This window comes from Mesoplodon mirus (assembly GCF_964341445.2).
Source record: "Mesoplodon mirus genome assembly, chromosome: 19".
Taxonomy (NCBI): Eukaryota; Metazoa; Chordata; class Mammalia; order Artiodactyla; family Ziphiidae; genus Mesoplodon; species Mesoplodon mirus.
In genome coordinates this window covers 19,728,009-19,755,733 of record NC_138995.1, presented here as the reverse complement: position 1 = coordinate 19,755,733, position 27,725 = coordinate 19,728,009, and the positions used below count along the sequence as shown (strand labels likewise).

At 50.5% G+C, this 27,725-nt stretch overlaps 1 protein-coding gene and 1 pseudogene across 6 annotated transcripts; both read left to right on the top strand.

Moving 5' to 3' along the window:
* The first annotated feature begins 30 nt into the window (after window positions 1-30).
* On the top strand, window positions 31-14,462 carry CES2 (carboxylesterase 2). 5 transcript variants are annotated; one of them, XM_082607580.1, is made up of 14 exons: window positions 36-482; window positions 762-886; window positions 1,066-1,293; window positions 6,438-6,642; window positions 7,560-7,701; window positions 8,363-8,496; window positions 8,577-8,835; window positions 9,275-9,373; window positions 9,640-9,780; window positions 9,896-9,976; window positions 10,205-10,349; window positions 10,772-10,909; window positions 11,617-11,689; window positions 12,134-14,462. In XM_082607580.1, the coding sequence occupies exons 1-14, from the start codon at window positions 436-438 to the stop codon at window positions 12,318-12,320; spliced, it is 2,004 nt and encodes a 667-aa protein (XP_082463706.1). In that variant the 5' UTR covers window positions 36-435; the 3' UTR covers window positions 12,321-14,462. The 5 variants fall into 5 exon arrangements, 4 of the variants coding, with proteins under 4 accessions (XP_082463706.1, XP_082463704.1, XP_082463705.1 ...); XM_082607578.1 differs by having other exon boundaries at window positions 36-886; XM_082607579.1 differs by having other exon boundaries at window positions 39-886; window positions 1,066-1,260.
* A 1,140-nt stretch (window positions 14,463-15,602) lies between these two features.
* LOC309794745 (carboxylesterase 3-like) lies at window positions 15,603-23,808 on the top strand (annotated as a pseudogene). The gene is made up of 4 exons: window positions 15,603-15,627; window positions 23,034-23,184; window positions 23,345-23,414; window positions 23,521-23,808. The product of its transcript is annotated as a carboxylesterase 3-like (transcript).
* Window positions 23,809-27,725: the final 3,917 nt, after the last annotated feature.

The window sequence follows — 27,725 nt, the reverse complement described above, 5'->3', positions numbered from 1 at the left end:
GAAGGGGGCGTGGCGTGGCGTGGCGTGGCGACGGGGTAACGCGAGGGACACGCGGCCCTGCCGGTATTCCGCCTGCGGTTTGGGTGGAGGGGCTATCTCCGCGCGCTCTCTACGCGGATCCGAGAAAATGCCGAGCGCTCCAACAAAGACACAGAGAAGGGACCACGGTGTGCGAACCGGGAGGGTGCCTGACGGCGCAGGCCAAGGCTGGGGCACTGAAGACCCGTCTTGAGATTGAGCCAGGCGTACCGTCAGGCATCACTTCCTCCGAGAGGCCTGCCCCTTAGGCTGGGCGGGCGCCCAGAGTTGCCTCTGTCCTGGCACGGTTCACTGCGCTTCGGAACTTCCCAGTGACGCACGTGCAGCCCCCGCTGCACCCTGGGCCTGGGAGTGCTCTCCCCTTTCCCTGCGTGCGGCCCTAAAGACGTTCTTCAAATGTTTGTCCAATGGATAAAGGACCGTGACCTCGATTTTGACGGGAGGTGGGGACAGGGAAAGACACGGGGTGGGGTTGAGGGTGTCCTTAAGATGAGTGCCACAATCAGGTGTGCATTTCAAAAGGCAGGCCTTTGCCGAGTAGGGAGGAGGGCCCACGGAGACCCTCAGACCAGGAACAATAGGGGGATGAAGGCGGGCCCAGGAAATCGATCCCCGAAAGCAAGGAGGAGTTTTCGGAATGAAGGGCCGTCAGACTTCCCTGCCTTTACTCGGGCGGTTCCTTTCACTCTGAACGAAGGTCGTTTTCATTTATCTGTCTATAGGAATCCTGATCCTGCACCTCCTCAAGGAAGCTCTCCTGGTTTCTCCAATCACAGCTTATTGCTTCCTCTCTCTCCCCCTCGGAACACACTTGTCGGGCCTGTGACTATAAGGACACTGAACGCAGGTTTGTGGAGAGGGTTCTTGGTATTGCGGAGGGGCTGCAGAAGCCTCAAGGTCCCTGCGGAGGAGGCCCAAGAGGACAGAGGGGAAGCGGCTGTGCTAGCCCCTACCTGCCACTGGCCTTTGCCCGTTCTGTCCCGCTTTCCTGCCAAACCCATCTTTCCCCGCCTACTCCCTTCCCAGTGCAAAGTCCAGGCCTGGGCGAGGCACTCAATCGTCGACGGCTGGATGCGTCCCTGCGCAGCCTCTTGGTGAAAAGCAGCATGTCCGCCGGTAGTGCAAAAAAGACCTGTGAGCCCACGATGCAGCTGGACCGACTTCGCGAGCGGCTGAGAGCCGTGGCCTTCGGGGTCCTGCTTCTCCTTGTCCCGGGCCAGGGTGAGGCTCCGACGCGGGGCGGCAGGGACCAGGGTAGGATTTGCCAAACTCTGCAGAGGCAGGACCTGAGGCTGCGGGAGGAAAGGCGTCCGGGAGGTGGGAGCCGGCGGAGAGTTCCAGCACCAGAACCGTGTGAGGGATACGATGCCATCTCTGCGCCCCCTGAGGCGCAGAGAGAATTTGGGCCGCTCCAAGTCGCACTACCCCAAGGCACAAGCAGGCCCTAGGGGCTCTGAGCAGCACGGGGCGGGCTGGGGAGTTATTTGGGACATTTCCCTGCGAGTGATTGTGGTGGAGCTGGTGCTGACGGGGGTAATAACAACAATAATTATACCTTCCCGCCACCATTTGGCTCTGAGTGTTTCGCCCTTGGCCAGAGGGGTGTCCTGACACCACTGAGCAGCTCTCCACAGGGGCCCTGGGCAAGGTTACTGGCTCAGCCTACAGAAGCCCCCATCCCCCGGCCACCACATCCTACTATCAGACAGACTTCCATGTGCTTCTCTTCACCCCGTGCACCCACCCCGAGTGAGGGCAGGTCTTGACCTCCAGGGCAAAGGTGATCTCTCTTTGTGCCAGCCCTTATTGGTAGCCTTCATAGCTTACGCTATGTGGGCATGGTACCTGGGCACAGCTCCAGCTCCTGTGCCCCCTCTTTTTTAAAAAAAAAAAAATTTTATTTATTTGGCTGTGCCAGGTCTTAGTTGCAGCACGCTGGATCTTCATTGCCTTGTGCAGGATCTTCCTTGCAGCATACGGGATCTTTAGTTGCAGCACATGGGATCTTTTAGTTGCAGCATGTGGGATCTAGTTCCCTGACCAGGGATCGAACCCACACCCCCTGCATTGGGAGTGTGGAGTCTTAACCACTGGGCCACGAGGGAAGTCCCCTGTGCTCCTCTTGAAGGGCGTGATCCTCTAATCCAAACGGGCTCTGCCTGTGGGACCTGACTATCCTCTCCCTTCCCAGTCGAATCTGCCTGGGTAGCGTCCACACTCATCACTACCCCGAGGCCCAACCCATCGTGCTTCTGCCCTTGCCCCTTGCTCACCAGGCTCTAAGAGGTCACCAGAACCTTCCAGCGCCACGATCTGCGAGGCCTCACTGATGCCTCTTTCTAAAAATGTTGCTATGTTGGATGGGACCCACTTTCAGAAAAGAAGAACTGGCAAACACAGATGATGGGTCTGACCCTCTCCTGTCCCACCCCGTCCTGGCTTATAGGCAGGGACCATCTAGGTCCCCAGGGCCTTCCACACACTAACCAGGAGTTTACCCAAGAATGGATGTGTGCATGCATCCTTGGTTTTCACCCAAATGGTCACACATTGCCTCCCTTTTTGGTCCCTGGCTTTTCCACTTCCTGACACAGGGAGTGACCTCTCCACATGCCCACATGGTAGAACTTAGTCATATTGTTTAATGAAAGGGCTTCTCTTCAAGGAGGAAGCATCCTTGATGTAACTAGCCTCTGATCAGGAACATTTTAGCAGGTTTTGTCTTTTGCTATAACAAACATCAAGCATTAAAGGTCGGTGGAGGCAGTGAATTACATGGGCAGACGTTACATCCCACAAAGGACTTACGTAGACAGCGTGTTCCTCGGGAGAAGCATGAGTCTTCTGACTTGGAAAGGCATTGTTCAGTTGCCCTCTGTGGAGCATGTGAATAGCTGCTAACTCCGACCTCACCCACACCAGGTGTTGTCAGGCGCATTCATCCAAGTTAATCTAATGGGTGTAGGGTAGTATAGTTCCATAAGGATGTTTTTTTGTTTTCTTTCTTTTTTTTTACTTTTTATCATGAAACCAGGCTCAAATCTGCCAAATTCTGCAGAAGCAGAGCCTGAGCCTGCAGGAGGAAAGGCACCAGGGAGGTGGGAGCCAGTGGAGATAACACCAGGGAAATTGGGAGCCTGACTGGATACCTCCCTGCGCCCTGAGGCACAGAGAGGGTCAGGACTGCTGTACCATGATCTACCTTTAACAGTTATCAAGACCTGGGCAACTTAGTTTTGTCTGGATTAGCACCTCTCCTTTGCACCATTATTTGAAGCAAATTCCAGACATCGTATCACCTGTAATTTTTTTTATCATGTCCTACTAAAAGAAGAAATATATGTCATAATTTCTTAATGTAATCAAACATCTAGTCAAATTTTTTTTTTTTTTTTTTTTTTTTTTGCGGTACGCGGGCCTCTCACTGTTGTGGCCTCTCCCGTTGCGGAGCACAGGCTCCGGACGCACAGGCTCAGCGGCCATGGCTCAGGGGCCATGGCTCAGGGGCCTTGCCGCTCCGCGGCATGTGGGATCTTCCCGGACCGGGGCACGAACCCGTGTCCCCTGCATCGGCAGGCGGACTCTCAACCACTGCGCCACCAGGGAAGTCCCAAATATTCTTATTTCATATTATCTCATTGATATTTATGACTTTTTTAAAACCATGATTTAAACAAGGTTCTTACTTTAAACATTAGTAGATGTGCTTTTTTTAATAACAGATTTGAGATATAATTCACATGGCATAACTTTTACCCATTTAAAGTGGTTTTTAGTATATTCACAGAGTTTACCACATCAATTTCCCTTTCCCCAACATTTCTGTCTCTATGAATACACCAATTCTGGAAGTATAAATGAAATAATCCAATATGTGGTCCTTTGGGACTGGCTTTTTTCACTTAGCGTATTTTCAAGCTTCATCCGTATTGTAGCATGTTCGGTACTTCTTTTTATTGCTGAATAATATTCCATTGTATAGATATGGTACATTTTATCAATCCATTTATCAGTTGATGGACGTTTGGATTGTTACCACTTTTTGGCTATTATAAATAATCCTGCTATGAACACTCATACACAAGTTTTTTTGTGGACATATGTTTTCAGTTCTCTTGGGTTTATACCTAGGAGTGGGATTGCTGGGTCCTGTGGTAACTCTATGTTTAAACTTTTTAAAAATTAATTAATTAATTAATTAATTAATTTTTGGCTGTGTTGGGTCTTTGTTGCTGTGTGCGAGCTTTCTCTAGTTGTGGCGAACAGAGGCTACTCTTCGTTGCGGTGCAGTGGGTTCTCTTGTTGCAGAGCACAGGCTCTAGGCACACGGGCTTCAGTAGTTGTGGCATACAGGCTCAGTAGTTGTGGTGCACGGGCTTAGTTGCCCCGCGGCATGTGGGATCTTCCTGGACCAGGGCTTGAACCCGTGTCCCCTGCGTTGGCAGGCGGATTCTTAACCACTGCGCCACCAGGGAAGTCCTATGTTTAACCTTCTGAAAAACTGCCAGGGTGTTTTCCAAAGTGCCTGCACCATTCTCCCTTCCCACCGGCAATATACAAAGGTTCCAGTTTTTCCACATCCTTTCCAACATTTATTATTATCTATCTTTTTGAAGTATTTCATGAGTCTCTTTCAATCTTCAGATTCCTCCTCTGCCTCTTTTATTTTTCTTGTAATTTTGTTGAAGAAACCAGTTTGTTCTGGAGAGTATCCCAGAGTTTGAGGGGTTTTTTTGTTTTTGTTTTTCCTGAAGTATAGTTGATTTATAATGTTGTGTTAGTTTCAGGCGTACAGTAAAGTGGTTCAGTTATATATATTATATATTCAGAATGTTTTCCCTTATAGATTATTACAAGATATTGAGTGTAGCTCCCTGTGCTATACAATAGGTCTTTGTTGGTTATTTTATATATAGTACTGTGTTTGTGTTAATCCCCAAATCCTAATTTATCCCTCCCCCCTTTGTCCCTTTGGTAACCATAAGTTTGTTTTCTATGTCTCTGAGTCACTGTTTTGTAAATAAGTTCATCTGTATCATTTTTTTTAGATTCTACATATAACAGAGTTTGGGTCTTGCTGATTACATCCCTAGGGTGTCTTAACTGTTTCTCTGTCCCCTGTATGCCCATAAACTTGTATTTATATTCCAGAGGCTTGATCAGATTCAGATTTTAGGTTTTGCTTTGTTTTGTTTGGGGACAAGACTACTTCATATGTGGTGCAGTGGACTTCCAACAGAAAACATACAATGTCTGATTGTCTTGCTTTTTGTGACAAAATAAGTTGTTGACATCACAGTCAGATTTCAATGTGCATTTCTCTTAGCATGAGTGAGATGAACATCTCCTCATTTGTGTAAGAGCCGTTTACTGGTATTCCTTATTCTGTCTGAACATATTCTTTCACCGTTTGATATTCTTTCACCAAATATGCGTAGCTGGCATATTTCTTATTCATTTATAGAAATTCTTTATCTATTAAGAATATCAGCTCTGGGCTTCCCTGGTGGTGCAGTGGTTAAGAATCCGCCTGCCAATGCAGGGGACACGGGTTCGAGCCCTGGTCCGGGAAGATCCCACATGCCATAGAGCAAGTAAGCCCGTGTGCCACAACTACTGAGCCTGCGCTCTAGAGCCCGTGAGCCACAACTACTGAAGCCCATGCACCCAGAGCCCGTGCTCTGCAACAAGAGAAGCCACCGCAATGAGAAGCCCGTGCACCAAAATGAAGAGTAGCCTCCGCTCGCCACAACTAGAGAAAGCCCACGCGCAGCAACGAAGACCCAACGCAGCAAAAAATTAATTAATTAATTAAAAAAACCAAAAAAAAGAATATCAGCTCTTTCTCTGTTAGGGGGCTTTCATTCTCTTCCTGCCTCCCTGATCCCCACAGCAGGGCGGGCTGTGCTTTTTGTGTTCTAGACACAGCTGCCCTTCTCGTTGTAGTTCTCCTCATACTCTCACTCTTTGTTTGGAGGATAATTTCTCTATGTCATTCTTGCCACCTGGAGTGTGAGATCCTTAAGGACAGGAATCTTGTCCGTCCGATTCCCACAGTTCTCCTACTGCCTCCTAGGACCTGGCACACAGTGAGTAGAAAGGACACTCTCACCCCATCAAGCTCATTTGTTACTATTTATTTGAGGCTAAACTATGGGGCTAAACCATGGTGCCGAGCCCCAAGGAGCCTCAGTGAGCATGGTGGAGAAGGCTGGGGCCGTGAAGGCAGTTGGGGGTGGGGGGCGCAGAGTGACAGGGAGGAAATCTGTAAAGCAAGTGTTGGTAGATCAGTGTCCCTTGAGCTGAGCCGAGGACAGGAAGGAGGTGGCAACATCAACAGTCTGGGAGGGCAGCTAAATGGGGAGACCCAACCCTGACGTCCATCTCTCTGCCCACAGGCCAGGACTCTGCCAGCCCCGTGCGGACCACGCACACGGGCCAGGTGCGGGGGAGCCTCGTGCGTGTGAAGAACACTGATGTGGGGATCCACACCTTCTTGGGAATTCCCTTCGCCAAGCCACCTCTAGGGCTGTTGCGGTTTGCGCCTCCGGAGCCCCCGGAATCTTGGAGTGGTATAAAGGATGGGACCTCCCACCCAGCCAAGTAAGCAGGGGGTCCAGGGAACTCTAAGCCCTGGGATAGAGGGTACTCTGAGCTCTGGGCCAGGCTGCAGTTGTCATTTCATGTCATTTCAAAACAGCCAGTTTTCCCTCTGAGTTTGGTGGATTTTCACATGCATTTTTCTGATGAGCATGCAGGGGCTTGAAAGGGTGAAGTAACTTTCCCAGACTGAGGGCTTAGCACTCAAAGAGCATTAGCTTCACAAGCTGAAGGGACGAGCAGAGACACACAACTCCCTAGGTTCTAGTTGTGACAAGTGATCTCTGCCACCAGAGGAGGTATCTCTGGGAGAGGTTTGAACCTTGTAGGAGCTCCTGACTCTAGCAGCAGACACTGTAGATCCCTGAGGAGCAGAAGACCCCGCTCTGTACAGTCACTGTGCCAACCGACAGGGCCAGATGCCATTGACCAAGGGGCGTGTATATGTTCTTGAAACTGGAAACTGTGGGAGTGATGAGGTTCCCTGAGAGTCTGACTTGGGATGAGGGATGTCCCACTGCCCTTCTCATGAGAAATTAATCCATTCCTTTTGGCAGCACATGTATACAGGCTACTCCCCTGTTCCAGGTCTGCCTGAGTACAGTGATAGGGTGGTGAATGTCACCACATGCAACCAGTCGTTCTCATAGAGACCCTCCAGAGTCAAGACTTCTCAGCCTCAGGAGGATTGATATCCAAAGCTCTCATAAGCTTGAAGCCTCCTGGAAGACTAGGCTCCATCCCAGCTTCCCCAGAGTCTGTGGCCTGTAGCTTGGTGCAAAGGGGCTTTAGGGAGGGATCACATGTGAGTGAGGTATCAGAGGAAGTGGGACTAAGGGTAGTTGGGAGCATATCTGGGCCCAGGATCTGGTTATGGCCACAGCATGGCCCCAGGACTGACTGCCTGCCACGGTCACCAGGTGTCTGCAGGACTTCGCTAGCACGAAAGAAATGACTCTGAAACTACTGAATGTGACCCTGCCTTCTACCTCCATGTCTGAAGACTGCCTGTACCTCAACATCTACACACCTGCCCATTCCCATGAGGGCTCTAACCTGCCTGTGAGTGCCAGACCACAGCTGGCTAAGGGGTGGGAGGGCATTTCTTCTGCAGAAGATTTAAAAGAACAAGATCAGCCAGGGCCCCACTGCAGTGTGGACCCTGTTAAGAAGCTTCTTACTATCAGATCCAAGAGAGTCTTTCTTACCCAGCATGGGTGGCTGATGCCTGGGCACAGGGTCACAGAACCCTGGCTGCTCCCAGACATCAGAAACCGTGGCCCTGGTAGGGACCCAGGACCTATGCCCAACCAACTCATACCCAGGACCCACTCAGGTGCTGAGGGATGCACTTTGAGGTGGCCGGAGATCCCAGCCATGGATTATCTGTTGGGCCAATGAGAATAGAGTACACTTTTAATTAATGTGCGTGCATGTGGGGTGATCAGAGAGACATCCCTTTTCTTTGCATGTCAGAGAGGGTTCTGGGAGAAGTGGAGCCGGGCTTTGGTATGTGGGACGGGCCCCAAAGTGTGGGAGGCCCAGTTCTCCTGATAGAACTTGGGTTGCCTTCAGCCCAGGTCATGAAGACACCACTTTGTCTTGCTGGAGTGTCCCTGTGGTTAGAAGGACAGAGCCAAAGTGGTGGTTAGTTTAGGTAGCAGCTCTGGTGGGGTTTGGGCTTGGTGGGAGCCCTATGGTATCTGTGCCTTGGATTCGCTAGGTGATGGTGTGGATCCATGGTGGTGGGTTTGTCGTGGGCATGGCTTCCATGTATGACGGCTCTGCTCTGGCGGCCTTTGAGGACGTGGTGGTGGTCGTTATCCAGTACCGCCTGGGTTTGCTGGGCTTCTTCAGGTGAGACTGGGGCTGGGCTCGGCAACGCAGGCTGATGGAGCTAGGACAGTCCCATGACCCTCATCCCTGCCACCTCTCAGTACTGGAGACAAACACGCAACTGGCAACTGGGGCTACCTGGATCAAGTGGCCGCACTACGCTGGGTCCAGCAGAACATCGTCTACTTTGGAGGCGACCCTGACCATGTCACCATTTTTGGCGCGTCTGCGGGTAGCATAAGCGTGTCTTTGCATGTTGTGTCCCCCATGTCCAAAGGACTCTTCCACTGTGCCATCATGGAGAGTGGCGTGGCCCTGCTGCCCGGCTTCACCACCAACTCATCTGACGTGGTCTCCACAGTGAGTGACCTCAACCTTGGGAAGCCCAGACCTGCTGCCCCGTCTCTTACCTCTCAGCCTCCATTACTCAGTCTGTTAAATGGGGATAACAAGGCCTCCCCTGCCATCAGAGGACCTTGGAAGCAGCCACCTATCTGGGGATTGTTCAAGGGTCAGAATTCACAGACCTCTGTCAGCGCAGAGGCTGAGTACATTCTGTGGCCCACAAGACTGCTGCGCTGGGGGCCCCTATCATAGGCAGGACCATCTAGGCAGGTGGGATGGCCCCCCTGGCAGAGTCCTCTGAGCATCAGGGAAGTTGGAACAATTTCAAAACTGTAGGAATCCATTCACAATACTCTGTGAGATTTGGGGTACACCTGCCTCCAACTGGGGCACTGGGCAAACCTCTCTCCCCTACCTGGAAGCATGAGCCAGCCGCTGCCTGGTCTCTTTACAGGTGGTGGCCAACCTGTCTGCCTGTGGCCAGGTTGACTCAGAGGCCCTGGTGGACTGCCTGCGGCGCAAGAATGAAGAGGAGATTCTGGCCATCAACAAGGTTTGACCGATGGACATGGCTGTGGAGGGAAGGCTCCAGTAGGGGGCAGGCAAGCCTGGGTGCCCTTCATCCTCCCTGGGCAAGTTACTCTAGCTCCTCATCTTGGTGTCCTCACAGCCCTGGATGGGAAATCGAGGCCAGGCCATGCTGAGGCAGGTATAAGACCTGCCGGGGTGGGTGTGAGCATTCTGGGACAAGCCAAGAAGGGGTGGAAGATGTCTGCGGCATCAGAAAGTGTCTGCAACCTGACCTTGAGTGTCTCTTAGCCCTTCAGCATCATCCCTGGTCTGGTGGACGGGATCTTCCTGCCCAAGCACCCCCAGGAGCTGCTGGCCTCTGCCGACTTGCACCCTGTCCCCAGCATCATTGGTGTAAACAACGATGAATACAGTTGGATCATCCCCTCGGTGAGGCCCACTCCCAAGCCTCCAGGTGCGGGGGAGCCCATCCAGTGGGAAGGCCTTGGGGCTTCATAGCTCCAGGCCCATCGTATCTCCAACTCGAGACTCCCCCACCACCCAGGTCGTGAACAATTCTGACACCCAGAAGGAAATGGACAGAGAGACCATAAAGGATGGCTTGCAGAAGATATTAACAATGACGGTGAGGTTCCTGGGGACCTGCCCACATGGGGAGGGGGCTCCTTTCCTATCCCAAGGCACGGGAAGTCCAGCCCCTAGATATCCTGTGCATGCAGCACCCCTCACCCAGAGCTTGGCCCCTTTCCCCGATTCCCTATCCCATCCCAGGATCCGTCTCCTGGTCCTGCCTCTGCTGCATCCCGGCCCCGCCAGCCTGCCTAACCTGCCTCTTCCTGATCCCCTGGCGCAGATGATGCCACCTGAGTTTGGTGACCTGTTGATGGAGGAGTACATAGGGGACAGTGAGGACCCCCGGACCCTCCGAATCCAGTTCCATGAGATCCTGGGGGACTGCATCTTCATGATCCCTGCACTCCAACTAGCAAAGTTGCAGTGTGAGTACATCTGCACTAAGGCCGGACTGGCTGGGGGCGGCTCAGAGCTGCAGGTGCCAGATGAGGTCTACTGGTGTCCAAAACCTAGCCCATGTCTATTTATTGGTGCCCGGCACTTGATATCCTTCATCGTGGTAGATCCTCATGGCTAGTCTAAGAGACAGACATTTACCCTCTTTTACGGAGAGGAAACAGGTTCAGTGACCTTCAGTGACTTGCCTAAAGCCATAGCCTAGGAAGTTCCAAGGCCACAATTTGAACCCAGCCCCTTCCCACTGCCCTTGCTCCAGCCTGGGGCTCCTCCACCCCATTGTCCAGATTCCAACCAGCTTTGGACTTAGCTATGTCATCACCATGGGGGATGCAAGAAAGATCCGGGTGAGGGGCCGCCAGGTCACGGCCCGTCTTCCCCACCTCCTCAGGTTCCTACGCCCCTGTCTACTTCTACGAGTTCCAGCATCAGCCCAGCTTCTTCAAGGATGTCAGGCCGAGCTATGTGAGGGCAGACCATGGAGATGAGGTTCACTTCGTCTTCAGAAGTCTTTTCGGGAACCGCCACAGTGAGTCTTCCTAGGTGGGGGTCCCTCAGAGGCTCCTCATTCCCAGGATGTGGGATGGGACATTGGCTAAGGCCCTGAATGAGGGTGATTGCCCTCACTGTACAGACGAGGAAACCGAGGCTCAGAGGGAGGAGGGGATCAGGTATCCAAGATCTGACAGCTAGAAAGATTGAGCTTGAATTGGAGTCTAGCATTCTTCAGACTGGAACCCGTGTTCCCTCCACCTCTCCCCACCCTGACCTTGGGTTTCTGGCATGGGTGCAGAGGGGGTGTTTGAAAGGCCTCTTTCTTTCTTCCTTCCTTCCTCCCTCCCTTCCTTCCTTCCTTTCTTTCTTTCTTCCTTTTTTTCTTTCTTTTCTTTCCTTCCTCCCTCCCTCCTTTCTTCCTTCCTTCCTTCCTTTCTCTCTCTCTTTCCCTCCCTTCCTTCATGCCTTCCTTCCTTGATTTCTTTCTTTTTCATATTTATTTCTTAAATGGCCTTCTGCTCTCAGAAGAAGGGAGCCTTCTGGGTCAGGGATGAGCCCAGTGTTGGGTCAGCCAGAGGCCGGGATGAATATATGGGGTTTGGGCAAGGAGAGGGCCTGGGGAGCGGGCAGAGAGCCAGGCCTTGGGATGGCAGGGAGGAGCCTGGGATGGGGTGAGGGAGAATGACCCACAAGCCGGACTGGAGTTGCCCTGACCTGGACCCTTGTCCTCTTGCTCTGTAGTCCAACTCACTGAGGAGGAGGAGCTGCTGAGCAGGAAGATGATGAAGTATTGGGCCAACTTTGCTCGAAATGGGTGAGATGTCACACTCCTACTTTAACCTCCACGGTGGGGAGGGCAGGGCTTGAGCCCATCCTGGGCTCCCCTTGTCTGTGGTGACTTCATTAGCGGTTGTGTCCTTAATTGCATGGCAGCCCCCTCCCCAGCTCCAGGACCTGCCTGGACAGAAAGGGGCCTTATGGGTGCTGGACACTCATTCCATCTTGGGGTGACCTGGATGGGGGGTGACAGTGCTGTTATCCGCAGAGCCTCCCTCTATCAGGAAGGGACAGAGGCCGCCCTGTCCCCTGCGGAGCTGACGCTCTGGTGGGAGGTAGTTTCTTTCCTCCTTCTGGAACCCCACCCCCATTCCCCAAGCTTGTTTGGCTGCCTTGCCTGACCCCAGTCAGGGTGCTCTGTCTGGGCTGGGTAGGGCTCAGAGTGACCTTCACACTGCCCCACGGGAGGGCATGTCTACAGGAACCCCAACGGCGAGGGTCTGCCCCACTGGCCTGTGTTCAACCAGGAGGAGCAGTACATGCAGCTGAACACGCAGCCTGCAGCGGGCCGAGCCCTGAAGGCCCACAGGCTCCAGTTCTGGACGAAGACCCTACCCCAGAAGATACGGGAGCTAATGGAGGCCAAGGAGAAGCACACAGAACTGTAGCTGCCTGCGTCTGGGGTGGGGAGGGCTTGAGTGTAGGTGGGGGTCTGCCGGATGTGCCCACACACACCCAGTGAGGAGCCAGTGGTTTTTTTCCTTCATTCACATAGCCATTCATTCATTCATTCATTCATTCATTAGTCTACCCATCCATCCATCCAGCAAACATTGAAGAGCCTACTGCCTGATGTCAGTTCCCAAGCCTGCCATGGGTCCTCTCTTGTTAGTCACGATCCATAAACCCTCCCAGGAAGCTGGATGAGCAAACCCCAGTGGAAGTTTACCTTCCTCAGCACCCCACTGGGCCCTGGGCCCCATCCTCCCTCCCTCACCTCCACTCCCTCCCCACCCTCTCTCCTCTCCCGCTGAAGGAAGGTGCTTTGGGGCATGTCGCCCACACTTGGCTCTCAGCAAGGCCCCCATGCTTTCCATCTGTCAATGGCCAATAGGAAGCCTGGATACCGGGAGCCTGGGAGCTCCGAGGTCTCAGCCCCGCTGAGGCTCCCAACTACTTAGAATGTAAATGTCCCTGTCCCCACTCATTGTCCTCCTAGATTAAGTGCCGCCTATCATTGACATTTAAACAACCTACTCATTCACTTATCAGTGTCCCACGGAGGTAACTGACCCCATTTTCTGTAGGAACTCGGAGTGGGCTCGTCCATGGGTCCCTGGAGCCTGGACCAGCTGCCCAGTGGCCAGGAGAAGCAGGCAGGCTCCTCAGTCACTGCCTCCGGAAGTTTGTCTTCATTCTCAGTGGTTCTGCAGACACTGTAGGGCCCAAACTTTACATGACTGTAGCACATCCATGAGGATGTTTATCTGTGGGATGTTTCCTGGATGTAGGACTGAGGGGTCAGAAGATCCAGGCATATCTAGGGGAAGAGACTCTTGTCGGCTGGCTCCCAAGGGCCTCTTCATCCAGGGAGGTCTCCTTTGCCTTTTAGAATTCCCCTTGCTACCCTGCCGCCCTCCCCCCACCCCCTCTGCTGAGCATCGCCCAGCTCACCAACTCACTGTGGGTATCCACATGATTAGTTTTCCTACTTATCTCATTGTTTTCCCCAAACTTTTATTCCCCCTGCACCATCTCCCCCCCACAAAAAAATACCCTATCTTACATTTTATCTCAACATGCAAAGGTACCAATTATGTTCACTTTGCCTGTTTGTGCCACCAAAGCACTTTCTCTCTATCATTAAGAAGCTGTATCCCTCTTCTCATAGATCCAGGACTCCCTATCTCTGACCCTCTGGGCGCCAGGTTTCCCAGGAGGAAGGTCCCCCTTCTTTCTGCCCCACCGTAGAGCCTCCTGAAGTTGGGCTTGAAGGCTGGAGATTCCTGCGTTGCCAACTATGGCCACCAGATGACAGACTATCATAACCTTAAGCTTGAGATGAACAACTCTGGAGCCGGAAGGCGCTTTCCTTCTAAAGAACACTGCCTGGTGCTAATGCTTCCCCACCCCACCGCCCACCCGCATCCTGAAAGCATTTATTGAGCACCTGTGGCATGCATGCCTCTGTTTTTCAGTCCTGCATATGCACAGTACACTTCCCAAAAGTGGATTCCCAGAACTAGTTTTAGTTAATCTTTTTTTTTTTTTTTTTTTTCTTTTTGCGATATGCGGGCCTCTCACTGTTGTGGCCTCTCCCGTTGCGGAGCACAGGCTCCGGATGCGCAGGCCCAGCGGCCATGGCTCACGGGCCCAGCCGCTCCGCGGCATATGGGATCCTCCCAGACCGGGGCACGAACCCGTATCCCCTGCATCGGCAGGCGGACTCTCAACCACTGCGCCACCAGGGAGGCCCTAGTTTTAGTTAATCTTATTTTTTTAACAGCTTTATTGTGGGACCATTTACATACAATCAAATTCACCCATTCTAGGTGTACAGTTTGATAAATTGGGATAAATGTATAAGACAACCACCATCACATCAAGTTTTAGGATGCATCCTTTGCTCAGAAAAGTGCCTTTAGGGACTTACCTAGTGGTCCAGTGGTTAGGACTTTGCCTTCTGATGTGGGGGGTGCGGGTTTGATCCCTGGTCAGGGAGCTGGGATCCCACATGCCTCGTGGCCGAAAAAGCCAAAACATGAAATCGAGGCAATATTGTAACAAGTTCAATAAAGACTTTAAAATGATCCACATCAAAAAAATAAAAAATCTTTGGGGCTTCCCTGGTGGCGCAGTGGTTGGGAGTCCACCGACCGATGCAGGGGACACAAGTTCGTGCCCCGGTCTGGAAAGATCCCACATGCCGCAGAGCGGCTGGGCCACTGAGCCTGCGCGTCCGGAGCCTGTGCTCCGCAACGGGAGAGGCCACAACAGTGAGAGGCCCGCGTACCGCAAAAAAAAAAAAAAAAGAAAAAAAAAATCTTAAAAAAAAAAAAGTTCCTTTACGCCACTTTGCACTGCCCTGACCCTGGTCCCTCACAACCACTAAATTGCTTTCTGTTGCTATAGTTTGCCTTTTCTAAAATGTCATAGAAATGAAATCCTTTTTTTTTTTACCTGCTTCTGTCTCTTAGCATAATGTTTTTGAGATTCAACTAGCAGTTCTCTTTTCTTGCTGAATAGTATTTCATATATGACATGCCACATTTTATCCATTCTTCCATTGATGGACGTCTGAGTGATTTCTATTTTTTGGATATTTTCAATAAAGTTGCTATGAACATTTTCAGACAAGTCCTTGTGTGGACGTATGCTTTCATTTTGTAAATAGTAAATAGCTAAGAGTGGAATCACAGGGTGATATGGAGAGTGTATGCTTAACTTTTAAAGAAAGTGCCAAACTGTCTTCCAAATTGACTGTTCCATTTTTGCACACCCACTGGCCATATAGGTGGGGTCCAATTGCTCCAGACCCTCGCCAACACTTGGTCTTATCAGTCTTTTACATTTGATTAATTTAATGGGTATGTAGTGGCATCTCATTGTGGTTGGTTACCTGCCTCTCTCTCTTTCTCAGTCCCTCTCTTTCTCATGAGGCCCTGAATGTACCTATGTGTCAAGATTCTGGGAGAGGGAACAGCCCCACCAGGGAGGCTTCCAAAGAGGATTCAGGAAGCTGCACTGGTTATTTCTGGCAGAAGTTTGATCCTCAGGCTCTCCAACTCGAGGTGCCAGCTGGAACCCCAAGAGAGGATCTGGCACCTAGTCCAGGCATGACCCTCACCCTGTCCCTCATTGAATCAGCACATCCAACTCTTTGAATCAGCAAATATTTGCCAGTGCCTCATACTCTCCACCCATCCCCCACCTCCCACTCCCAGCCCGCCATGTTCCTGACACTGAGGCCCAGAGGTAAGTCCTGCCCCGCCTTGGAGTGGGAGTCTCCCAAGCCAGCACAGAGACAGACACCCTGAGAGACCCTGTCCTGACACAAGAACAGGCTCCCATTGGCTCTGGTTTCTTGCCTCGTGTTTTCACAATGTAACCTCACTTTAACCCTATGAGGTTGGTTCCTGTTATCATCACTGTTTTATGGATGACAAAACTAGGCCCAGAGCTGTGAAGTAACTTGTACTAGGTCACACAGCTGCCACTTGGCAAAGCCAGGATTTGAGTGCAGGAGGTCTGGCTCTTAAGTCACATCTTCCCTGCATTTGGAATGGGATTCGAGTTGTTAATAGCAGTCTTCCTGCCCCCTTTCCTCCATCATCCCTACCCCGGGTCTCAGGACCACTGGAGGGTAGTGCCCTGCTTCTGCCCTGTCATTTGAGGGTCCTCCAAGAGAGCAGGCCTACCTGAGAGTCACCCCCAACATACACCCTGGGTATCCTCAGTCCTCGGGCCCCTTGGCAGAGCTGCTCAGGCCCAAGGTGCTGAGGCTCTATAAGGGCATCATCCAACCACTGTGGAAAAGAGCTTGTTTGTTTTTCAGAGCATTAAACACAGAATTACCATATGACTAGCAATTCCATTCCTAGCTATACAGCCAAGAGAAATGAAAACATAGGACCACAGAGAAATGTATAAATAAATGTTTATAGTAGTAGTATTCATAATTATAGTAGTAGTATTCATATAGTAGTGTTGGTAGAAACAACCCAAATGCCCTTTAATGAATGAATGGATAAAAAAATTGTGGTGCAGCCACAGTGAAATATTATTCAGCCATTAAAAAGGAATGAAATACTGGTCTGTGCTGCAACTTAGATGAACCTCAAAAACATGGTGCTAAGTGAAAGAAGCCAGACACAAAAGGTTACATATCGTATGATTGCTTTTATGTGATACATCCAGAATAGGTAAATCCATAGAGGCAGACAGCAGATTAATGGTTATCAGGTCATCAGGGGATGGGGGTATTGGTGTGTGAGGTGAGGGGGGGTAGGGGTGGGAATGAAGAGTGACTACTTGATGGGTACAGGGTGTATTGCTGGGGAAGTGAAAGAGTTTTGTAACTAGAGAGATGTGGTAGTTACACAAAATTGCAAACACACTAAATGCCACTGAATTGTATACTTTATAAAATGGTTTATTGTATGTTATGTGAATTTCCATAAACTGTATATTTTTCAGCCAACTAGCTGTTTACTAAATATCCACGGTGAAAGCTTTAGCCATGGAAAGTAACTCATATCCCTTATGGAGACCTCTCTACGTCTTACGTGTCGCCATTGGCGTAACACTTTCTGAAATTGCTCTGCCGATTTAAACTGCCACCAGCAAAGTCTACGGGTGTTTTGTTTTGTTTTGGAAGTACTGCGCGGCTCGCAGGATCTTAGTTCCCCAGCTGGGGATCAAACCCATGCCCCTTGCAATGGAAGCGCAGAGTCCTAACCACTGGACCGCCAGGGAAGTCCCTGGAGTCTACAAGTTTCATTGCAACTTTACCAGCATTTGCAGACCACAATTTTTAAATGTCAACTTTTTAAAAAAAATATAAATTTATTTATTTATTTATTTTTGGCTGTGTTGGGTCTTTGTGGCTGTGTGCGGGCTTTCTCTAGCTGCGGCGAGCAGGGGCCACTCTTCGTTGCGGTGCGCGGGCCTCTCAATACAGTGGCCTCTCTTGTTGCGGAGCACGGGCTCCAGGCGCGGGGGGCTTCAGCACCCGCGGCTCGTGGGCTCCAGAGTGCAGGCTCAGCAGTTGTGGTGCACGGGCCCAGTTGCTCCGCGGCATGTGGGATCGTCCCGGACCAGGGATCGAACCCGTGTCCCCTGCATTGGCAGACAGACTCTTAACCACTGCACCACCAGGGAAGCCCAAATGTCAACTTTTTTTTTTAATGTAATTTACATACCATAACATTTACCCCTTTAAAGTGTACAGTTCAGTGGTTTTTAGTATACTCACAAAGTTGTGCAACCATCACCACTATCTTATTCCAGAACATTTGCATCAGCATCACCCAAAAACAAGCCGGTGCCCGTTAGCAGTCACTTCTCATCCCTCCCCGCACCCCACCCCCACAGCCCCTGACAATCACGAATTTACTTTCTGTCAAGTCTATGGATTTGCCTATTCTGGACATTTCATAGAATAGAATCATACAATATATGGGTTTTGGGTTTTTTGGGGGGGGAGGTTGTTTGGTTTTTAAATATTTGTTTATTTATTTTGGCTGTGCCATGTCTTAGTTGCGGCATGCAGGAACTTTTAGTTGCGGCATGCAAACTCTTACTTGTGGCATGCATGTAGAATCTAGTTCCCCAACCAGGGATGGAACTGGGGCCCCCTGCATTGTGAGCTCGGAGTCTTACCCACTGGACCACCAGGGAAATCCCAGTATATGGTTTTTTGTGTATGACTTCTTTCATCTAATATAATGTTTTCAAGGTTCATGTATGTTGTAACAGATATTAGTACTTCATTCCTTTTTGTGGCTGAATAGTCTATTGTATGGATATACCACATTTTGTTTATCCATCCATCAGCTGATAGACAGTTGGGTTGTTTCCATGTTTTTGGCTATTATGGATTCCCCTACTAAGAACATTTATGTACCAGTTTTTGTGCAAACATATGACTTAATTTCTCTTGGTTATATACTTAGGAATGGAAACTCTGGGTCATATAGCAACTCTTTGTTTAATCATTTCAGGAACAGCTGAACTGTTTTCCAAAGTAGCTGCACCATTATACGTTCCCACCAGCAGTGTGTGAGGATTTCAATTACTCCACATCCTTGCCAATGCTTGTTAATATCTTTTGTTTTGATTGTAGTCATCCCAGTGGGTGTGAAGTGGTATCTCACTGTGGTTTTGAGTTGCACTTCCCTAGTGACTAAAATAGTGAACATCTTTTCATGCGCTTATTGGCCATTTTTATATCTCCTTTGGAGAAATGTCTTCTGAAATCTTTTGACCATTTGGATTATTTGCCTTTTTATTGTTGAGTGGTAAAGATTTACATATATTCTAGATACAAGTCTCTTATCCAATATATGATTTGCAACTATTTTTCTCATTCTGTGGGTTATCTTTTCACTTTGTTGACAGTAACCTTTGCAACACAAAAATTCTTTATTTTGATGAGGTTTAATTTATTTTTTCTTTTGTTGCTTGGCCTTTTTGTGTCATACCTAAAAAATGATTGCTTAATCCAAGGTCATAAAGATTTACCTCTATGATTTCTTCTAAGAATTTTATAGTTTTAGCTGTTACATGAATGAATTACATTCATCTGAAGTTAATTTTTGTATATGGTATGAATTAGGGATTCTTTTGCATGTGGTTATCCAGCTGTCCCTGCATCATTTGTTGAAAAAAACCTATTCTTTACTTATTGAACTGTCTTGGTGCCCTTACTGAAAATCAATTGGTCATGAATGAAGGAGCTTGTTTCTGGACTTTCAATTCTACTCTGTTAATTTTTATGTCTATCCTTATGGTACTACCACACTATCTTGATTACTGTAGTTTTGTAGTAAGTTTTGAAATTGGGAAGTGTGAATTCCCCAGCTTTGTTCTTCTTTTTCAGGGTTGCTGTATTATTTTGCCAGAGTTGCCATAACAAAGGACCACGGTCTGGGTGACTTAAACAAGAGAAGTTAATTGTCTCACTATCCTAGAGGCTACAAGTCTGAAATCAAGGTGTTAGCAGGGTTGGTTCCTTCTGAGTGTTGTGAGAGAGACTCCATGCCTCTTTCTTAGTTTCTGGTAGCCTCACACATTCCTTGGCTTATAGATGGCATTCTCCCTCTGGCTTCACATTGTCTTCCCTCTGACCCATCTGTCTCTGTGTCCAAATTTCCCCCTCTTACAAGGACACCAGGCATATTAGACTAGGGCCCACCCGAATGATTACCTCTGTAATCATCTTAATTTGACTAACGGCCTTATCTTTAAATAAGGTCACATTCTGAGGTACTGGGGGTTATGACTCCACTATTTTTTATGTGGAGACACAAATCAATCCATAATAATTGTTTGGCTATTCTGGGTCCCTTGCATTTCCAAGTGAATTATGATCGGCTTGTTCATTTCTGAAAAAAAAGAAAAAGCAGCTGAGATTCTCATAGGGATCACAATGAATGTATAGATCAGTTTGGGAAGTATTACCATTTTAACAATATTAAGTCTTCTAACCCATGAACATGGAACATCTTTCCATTTAGTTAGGTCTTCTTTAATTTCTCTCAATTATGTTTTCTAGTTTTTAATGTATAGTCTTGTACTTCCCTTATTAAATTTATTCCTAAGTATTCTATTCTTTTTGATGCTATTGTAAATGGAATGGTTTTCTTAATATCATCTTCAGATTGTTCATTGCTAGTGTATAGAAACACAATTGGTTTTTGTATATTGATCTTGTAGACCAACTTTTTAAAAAGTTTTGCTACTTTAGCTTCTGTGACTTTAGTTTAGTCCTTTAATTCTTAGTGAAGATTAATGTCTCCCTTTGGGTATACACTCTTTGTGTTTATCATCTGTGGATTTTCTTTTCCTGCTCTTACAAAGATTAACAAAGAGCCTAGGAGCCATGAAATTAACTTTAACAACTTTAACCTTTCCATCATGTTTACTCTGTCAGGGCCTTTAATGCAGTCCACACAACAATCCTATGAGGCAGGATATTGTCATTCCTTTTACAGATTAAGAAACTGAGAGGACTTCCCTGGTGGTCCAGTGGCTAAGACTCCACGCTCCCAATGCAGGGGGCCCAGGTTCGATCCCTGGTCAGGGAACTAGATACCGCATGCCACAACTAAAGATCCCACATGCTGCAACGAAGATCCTGCACACGGCAATGAAGATTCCATGTGCCGCAACTAAGATCCAGTGCAGCCAAATAAATAAATAAATAAATAATTTTAACAAATAAACAAGAAAGTCTGAATTGTTTAAAAAAAAAAAAAAAGAAACTGAGACACAGAGAATTTAAGTGGTCCAGATTATGCACCCAGTAAGTGGCAGAGCTGGGATTTGAACCCAGAGACTGCGCCGTTAAAACTGTAACCAACATTTGATTTTAAAGACAGCATTTGAACTTTCCCTGTAGCCCCTGCTACAGCACCTGGGGGTCTTGATGTTATTCTATGAAAATATTGAACAAATTCTGAGATTGCTGTTAACCACTTGCCTGTTGTATTTGGTGCTTTTCCCTCCCTCCCCAGTTTGAAGTTTATTTTGGGGGGTCTGCAGACTAGTGGGTTTGGCCACACTGGGCTCTGTGACGAGCTCATGGCTGCAGGGCTGTGAACACTTGCCTACTCCTGGCTGGGAGCTGGGTGGGAAGGTGCGGGTCGGGGAGCATGCGCGGCCATCAGGCTGCGCTGAGAGGGTCTTGCTGTCCCTGCAGGGCTGGGGTTTCCTGGATAAGATGCGTCACATGAGCCTGGAGGACAGGCTGGCCATCCTGAGGCCCTACTTGGCAGAAGACAGGAAGGGGTAGTCCAGTGGGGCCGAGCCCAGCGTAGTCTCTACTCCTCCCCTCCAGCACCCACAGTTACCTACCTACCACGAAGCCCTGTGGGTCAGATGTTGAATTTTAGTTCTATCCATGAATCCCCTTGGACATGAGTCAACGTGGTTCTCAAAGGAAGATCATCACCATCATCATCATCACCATCATTTTCATCATAGACTGCCCTTTGATGAGCACATACTCTCTGCCAGGAACTGTGTTGTGCTGAGCACTGGGATAGGCATTCATCTCCTTCGATCCTCATTACAACCCTGTGAAGTAGGGACTTTCGTTATCCTTATTTTACAGATGAGGAAACTGAGGCTCCAGGTCTCATGATGGGTGAAGGGCAGAGGCAGAGCTTGAGCCAGTTGTCTGACCCCAGAGCTTCAGCTCTTCAGATTGCATTGTCAGATGTGAAACCAGGTGGACCTGGGGCCAAACCCCAACCCTAGCTACTTGTCCACAGTTATCCTAACCCCTCTGAGCCCATTTCTTCACCTGTAAATGGGGATGATACATCCCACCCATGTGAGCTGTTTAAGAAGGATACTGGATGCTGCATTTGAAGAGTCTACCAAGGAGCTGGTATCCAGGAGGTGCTCAATCTATGTGCATTTCCCTTCTTTGAGACCCCCCAGAGCCCTCCTCATTCACACAACCTCATCACTGCTCTCTGGAGCTGTGGGGAGTGCCCATGATTTGTTCTCTCACTAACTTCCTGGTTAACTTCAACTGAGCACCTGCTCCAGGCCAGAACACTGTGCTTCACATAGGCTGCCAAACAAACTTCCAGGGAGGAACTACCTTTCAGAGAGGCTCAGCAACCTGTCTGAGGTCACACAGCCAAAAGTGATTGCAGAGCTAGCATTTTACTCCAGATCTGACCTTATCCCTCCCAGACACCATCTAGAACCCCCAAGGGCGGCAAGTGGCTAGCTCCTGGCACATGAGCCCTGGGACATGCGACAGGCCAGGCAGGAGGGTGTGGAGCTTCTTGGGAGGGTCTGCTGTGGCTGTGGGACCTGAGCAAGCCTCTTGCCCCAGGATGTGCCCACTGAGGTGATGCCACCATCATAAATGAGTACCTACACAGCAGCTCAGATGGACAAGCCAAATGAGAAGCCTTCAAGGAATTGATAAGCAACCTTGTCATGAACATTGAATTTTTCCAGAAACCTCTAAGGTAAACCTATCCCTATCTACCTGTCCCACCTTTCCCACTTGGGCCCAGGAGCTGAGTTATCACAAATGACATGGTGCCAGCCTCCACTGCTACCCCCACTCTCCACTTCCTCTCAGGGATGCAGTGTCACAGCAATGAGAGGCGACTCTGGCAGGGCACTCTGCAGAGGAGAAAACCAAGACACAGAGAGGTGCAGTGACTTGCCAAAGGTCACCCAGCAGGACTTATCACCAATTCTCAGGGATTCAATTGACTCATGAGTGATTTCTTCTGCTTTCAGCCCTTCTCCTGGGAGAAAAGTCTTGCTTCCTCCAAACCTCATGGCTAATCTCTAACACAGTCCTAGAACAGCTCCAGGTTCCTGTCTTTGTGACCTCTGGCAAATACCTAACCCTTCTGTGCCTCAGTCTCCTCGTTTGTAAAATGGCAATAATAATATATAATGAGCTAATCCATAGGTTGTTATGAGGATAAAATAAACAATGACACACAAAGCACATGGAATGATGCTCAACACCTAGCGAGCACTCAGTAAAGGCTTTTGCTGTTCATCATTTTGTCGTCATCATTATTATTACTGGTATTGGTGTTATGGTGAGCCTTGCTTACCAAAGACAGGACCTGATCAGGCTGTGGGTATCTACTTCTCATCCAGCCATCTCTCCACAGATTCTGGGGTCTCCATCTTTTTCTATGAGTTCCAGCATCGACCCAGTTCTTTTGCGAAGATCAAGCCGGGCTAGGTGCGGGGCTGATCATGGGGCTGAGAAGACCTTCATCTTCGGGGGTCCTTTCCTCATGGATGAGAGCTCCATGCCGGGTGAGGATGAACAGACACAAGATCCTTCGGCTGCCGGCTCCACCAGGGTAGGGTGGGGCATGCAGGAACAGAGGTCTCAGGTCATCAGAGGGGACCCTTGAGTCTCCTCCAAGACCCACATGACCTTGATCCAGGTCTGTCCCTCTCATAACCTTTCCAGAAGCCACAGAGAAGGAGCAGGAGCTGAGCCTCACCATGATGGCCCCGTGGACCCACTTCTCCCGGACAGGGTGAGTAAGCAAACAGGCATGCCTGGCTTTGGGCCTAGACTACTCAGGTCTGCCTCCCAGGGAGCAATAGAGGAGACCTTTGTCTTCATTCATTCCTCCCAGCCAGGGATGCCAATGGCAAGGGGCTGCCTCCTTGGCCCCCATTCAACTGTTCAGAGCAATACCTGGAAATCAGCCTGGTGCATGGGTCAGCCAGAAGCTAAGGAAGGCCTGACAGCAGTTTTGGGCAGAGACACTTCCCACCAAGATCTGGCAGTGGCAGCAGAAGCAGAAGGGCAGGAAGGCCCAGGAGGAGCTCGGAGGCAGGTCCTGGGTCTTCTGGGCTGGGGCCAACCCGAAGGGTGGCCACGTCCCAACAAGACAGCCTCCTTCTCCTGCTGCTAGGAGACTTTAACCCAAACCAGGCTGATGGGTGGTCATGTCCCTTAAAGCATCAGCCCCTCCATGACTCCTTTGACCTATCACCTACTTCCCATCTAGGGGGCCTTTGCCCAAACTTCTCCCTCTTCCCACTTGCTTCATGGAGAGTTCCAGCTCATACCTCCAGCTCCCCAGAAGACCCTCCTCCTCTAGGAAGTCTTCCCTGCCTTCTCTGGGCCTGGGCCTATCTGTGTCCATTACAGCATAGCCCACTCTAAGCTAGCATTGTCAGTGTCAGTGTTTCTGTCCTCCTCTGAGAAGCTCTCTGAATGTGGAAATCAGCCTGACCCCACTCTGCATCTCCCATAGCAGGATCAGTCAGGACTTGGAATCAGAGGATGCTTGGTGAGTAAGTGAAAGACTGAGGAAGTGTGAGAATGGTGACTGTTGGACTTGAACCCAGGCCCTTTAGGCACCACAGCTCCGCTTAGCTCTGCACAGGTGTTGTCCTCCCTGACCAGAAGAGTGGGCGGACTCTGACAGCAGAGACCTGGAGTCAGAGCAGTCCTGAGGCATAAGGGGATCCAGCCGAGAACGGATCTCAGGCCCCAGAGGCCTCTGACTAGGGCTGAGGGAAGTCCCTTTGTCCGTGCTGTCCAGTCTTGGCCCTTGTACAAGGCAGAGCAGAGTCCAGCAGGGCCAGAGCCCTGACCCTTGGACGTGAGATGCAAGCTTCCCAGCACCAGCACCTCACCCCTTTATGGCCTGCCTGGGATCTTCCCTCCCCCTCCAGCTAGGGAAGATCACCTTCTGGGGTTGCTTGGCACAGGTCGCGGAGCACCCACCGGGACACAGGAGAACAGGTTGGGGTGGGCATCTGGATTAGTGCATCAGTCAGGCTGTTGTCACAGAGGGAAGACGAGGTCTACCCACCCAGGCTAAGACAGGTAAAAAGCAGCCAGAGGGTTTTGTTTTTGTTTTTGTTTTTGTTTTGCGGTACGCGGGCCTCTCACTGCTGTGGCCTCTCACATTGCGGAGCACAGGCTCCGGATGCGCAGGCTCAGCAGCCATGGCTCACGGGCCCAGCCGCTCCGCGGCAGGTGGGATCCTCCCAGACCAGGGGCACGAACCCGTGTCCCCTGCATCGGCAGGCGGACTCTCAACCACTGCGCCACCAGGGAAGCCCAGCCAGAGGTTTTTGAGTGGGGGGCACACATTTCTGTTTTTGAGGATCAATGCACCATTCCCTTGAGAAATCTGGATTTTAATACATATCACAATGACTTCCCCTGCCTGCGCTGAGTCCCATCCTGCCAACTCTGGTCCCACATAGACCCTTCCTCAGTATGACTAAGTTCCTGGCTGCTGATGGTTACATGAAAAACACTTGCAGGTGAGACCAGTTCTGTCTGGGGAAAGTTCATTTGGGGCAGAAAAGAGAGTCACAAACCAGAGGGGTTCTGAGTCGTGCCCTTCCTCTGCTCAAAAGCTCCCTGTCGCCCCCGGGGCAAGTTCAAGTTCTTTACACGCCATTGAAGGCCTCCTCTTCTTCTCCCCTTCTTTCTACCAGGAAACTTGCCCCCACAAGCTGGTAGGAGAGCCTGACAGGTTCAACAGGCCCCATTCACAGTGTGTCACTGGGGACGCAAAGGGCTGTAGGCGCGAGGAGGCACAGACCGGCCCTGACTTGGGACAGGGAAGGGGGGACATCTAAACTGAGACCTGAAGGACAAGCAGAAGTTGCACAGGCCAGAGGAGTAGGCTCGAGGAGTGGGGACAAAGAGGAAGGGTGTTCCTGGTAGAGGCAACAGGAACAAAGGCCTGAAGGTTGAGATGTGCTGAGAAAACACAGTTCTGTACGTCTGGAGAGGCCAGCAAGGACCGGACTGTGAGGGCCCTTGTGGGCTGGACTGGTAACCCAGGGATAACATGAACAGGTTGGAGGTGGTGGGTGAGAGTGGGGACAGGGCGAGCAGGGAGGGGGCCAGTGCGGGCTTCCGGGTAGGTGGAAGGCACTGGTGGGCTCTAGATTTAGAAGCGACAGGCAGACCTGGTATCCAAGGGGACACAAATGTGGGAGAAGGAAGACTTCCCGGGGCTGCCTGGAGGCGAGCAGGAGCAGGCTGGGAATCAAGGGCTCGGTTTTGACCATCCTGGATGTACAAACAGGCCTCTTCCTGCGGGCTTGAGGGTGCAGCACACCTGGCAGCCACGGGGAGACAGGGGTTGTTGGGCGGGAGACGTCACCAGCTTTGGTGTCACCATTGCCAAAGGGCTCTGAAGGGGTGGGCAAGCCTGCCGGTGAGGCCTCAGACCCTGTCTCACTGCCAACTTTCCCTGCCTCTCCTCCTCCTCCCCCCAGCTTCTAGGATTTTCTCCTCACGGGGAGGGAGGGGAATGGCCTGGCACGGCCCCAGTGGCTTGGGGGAGTGCTCAGACAAGGGGCACTCCTGGGATTTCAGTCTTCTTGCCTCTCTATTCTCCCTTCCCTGGGCCACTACTCACGGAACTCCCCTCCCCTGCCGGCCAGGGCATCCTCCATCCACCGATGGCCCTGCCCCAGGACCCAGCAGCCACAGAGCGGAGGGGAGCAAGCCAGGGGCACCCACACACTCAGACAGAACAGGCCCTGCAGGGCAGGGACTGGAAGACCCAGGGAGCCTCTCCGTGGCAGGGTGACAGGAAGGGTCCTGTGTGCAGTGTGAGTGTGTGAGCACCAGGGGGTACTGCAGGATCAGATGTGCACACCTGGACCCAGCCACCAGGCAAGGGACTGGTAGATGCTCCCATTAGACACAGGCAAGCATGTACATACCCAGCGCCAGACGTAGATATTCACACACATGAGCAATCACACACACACACACACACACGCCCTCACTAATAGGGTTCCAATCCAGTTCAGCAATTTCCTAGATGTGTATGTTTGAGCAAGTTATTTAGTTTCTTTGTTCCTTAGTTTTCCCATCTGAAAAATGGGGACAATGATAATGTTCCCCCTTTATGGATCTGCTGTGAGGATTGAATGATAATCAGCTGTCAGCATCCAGGCCATCCTTCTCCCTAGTCTCCAGGCCCCATTAACCCCCAGCACCATCTGAGACCTCAAAGAAGTGAACTCCGAGCCAGGTTGTAGCTCGCTTTGGATGAGGTAGGCTCCTGTGCTTGCAGCCACTGGTGGACCCAGAACCATGCTCTCTGCCTTCACCCCTGACCCACCTGCGTAGCCAGCTCCAAGCACAGGCTCCTTCGCTCTCCATGACCTTATCTTCACCCTGTGGACTGGCCTCTAAGGACACCCCACCCCACTTGTCACACATGTCTGTGTGTGTGTAAAGCCCAATCGTGAACCAGATGGAGCCTCAGTCTCTGCACAAAAACAGAGGATGCCGGGTGACTCAGGAGAAGAGTCACCTGTTATTACATATCAGAATCTCAGGTTCTTACCCCTAAGATAATGTTGTCCCAGGGCCACCTGGCTGACCCAGCTACCTGTTCAACATTCCCTGTGCCCCACGTGAGCATTGGATGGGACCCACATGAGTCCTAGGCACTCCACTGAGCAGCCTGGCCTGGCACGACTGCCCCCCGTATAGACCAGGTGAAAGGTTGTTTCTTCCCCAGGGAGAGGTGGCAGGAGTGGAGCCAGCTGTTGGCAGGACCAGTCCTTAAGGCCCACACAGAGCTGGCCAAGTTGCTCCACAGCTGGGCTGGGGAGTCTACATGTGACTGGCCCCCAGGCCTGGCAGGTGGACTCACAGTCTTGTCCGCCTTCTCCACCACCCACTTCCCTCGTCCTCCACCCCCAGCTTGGCCTTTGTTTTGAGTGACATGCTTAGTGCATACAGATAAACCAACCTTGTCTGGGCAGCAGAAAAAAGTGGCTCTGTCACCTCCCTCAGACTATTGATGTGGCTACACATAGCCTACAGGGGAGGCCAGCAGAGTGAA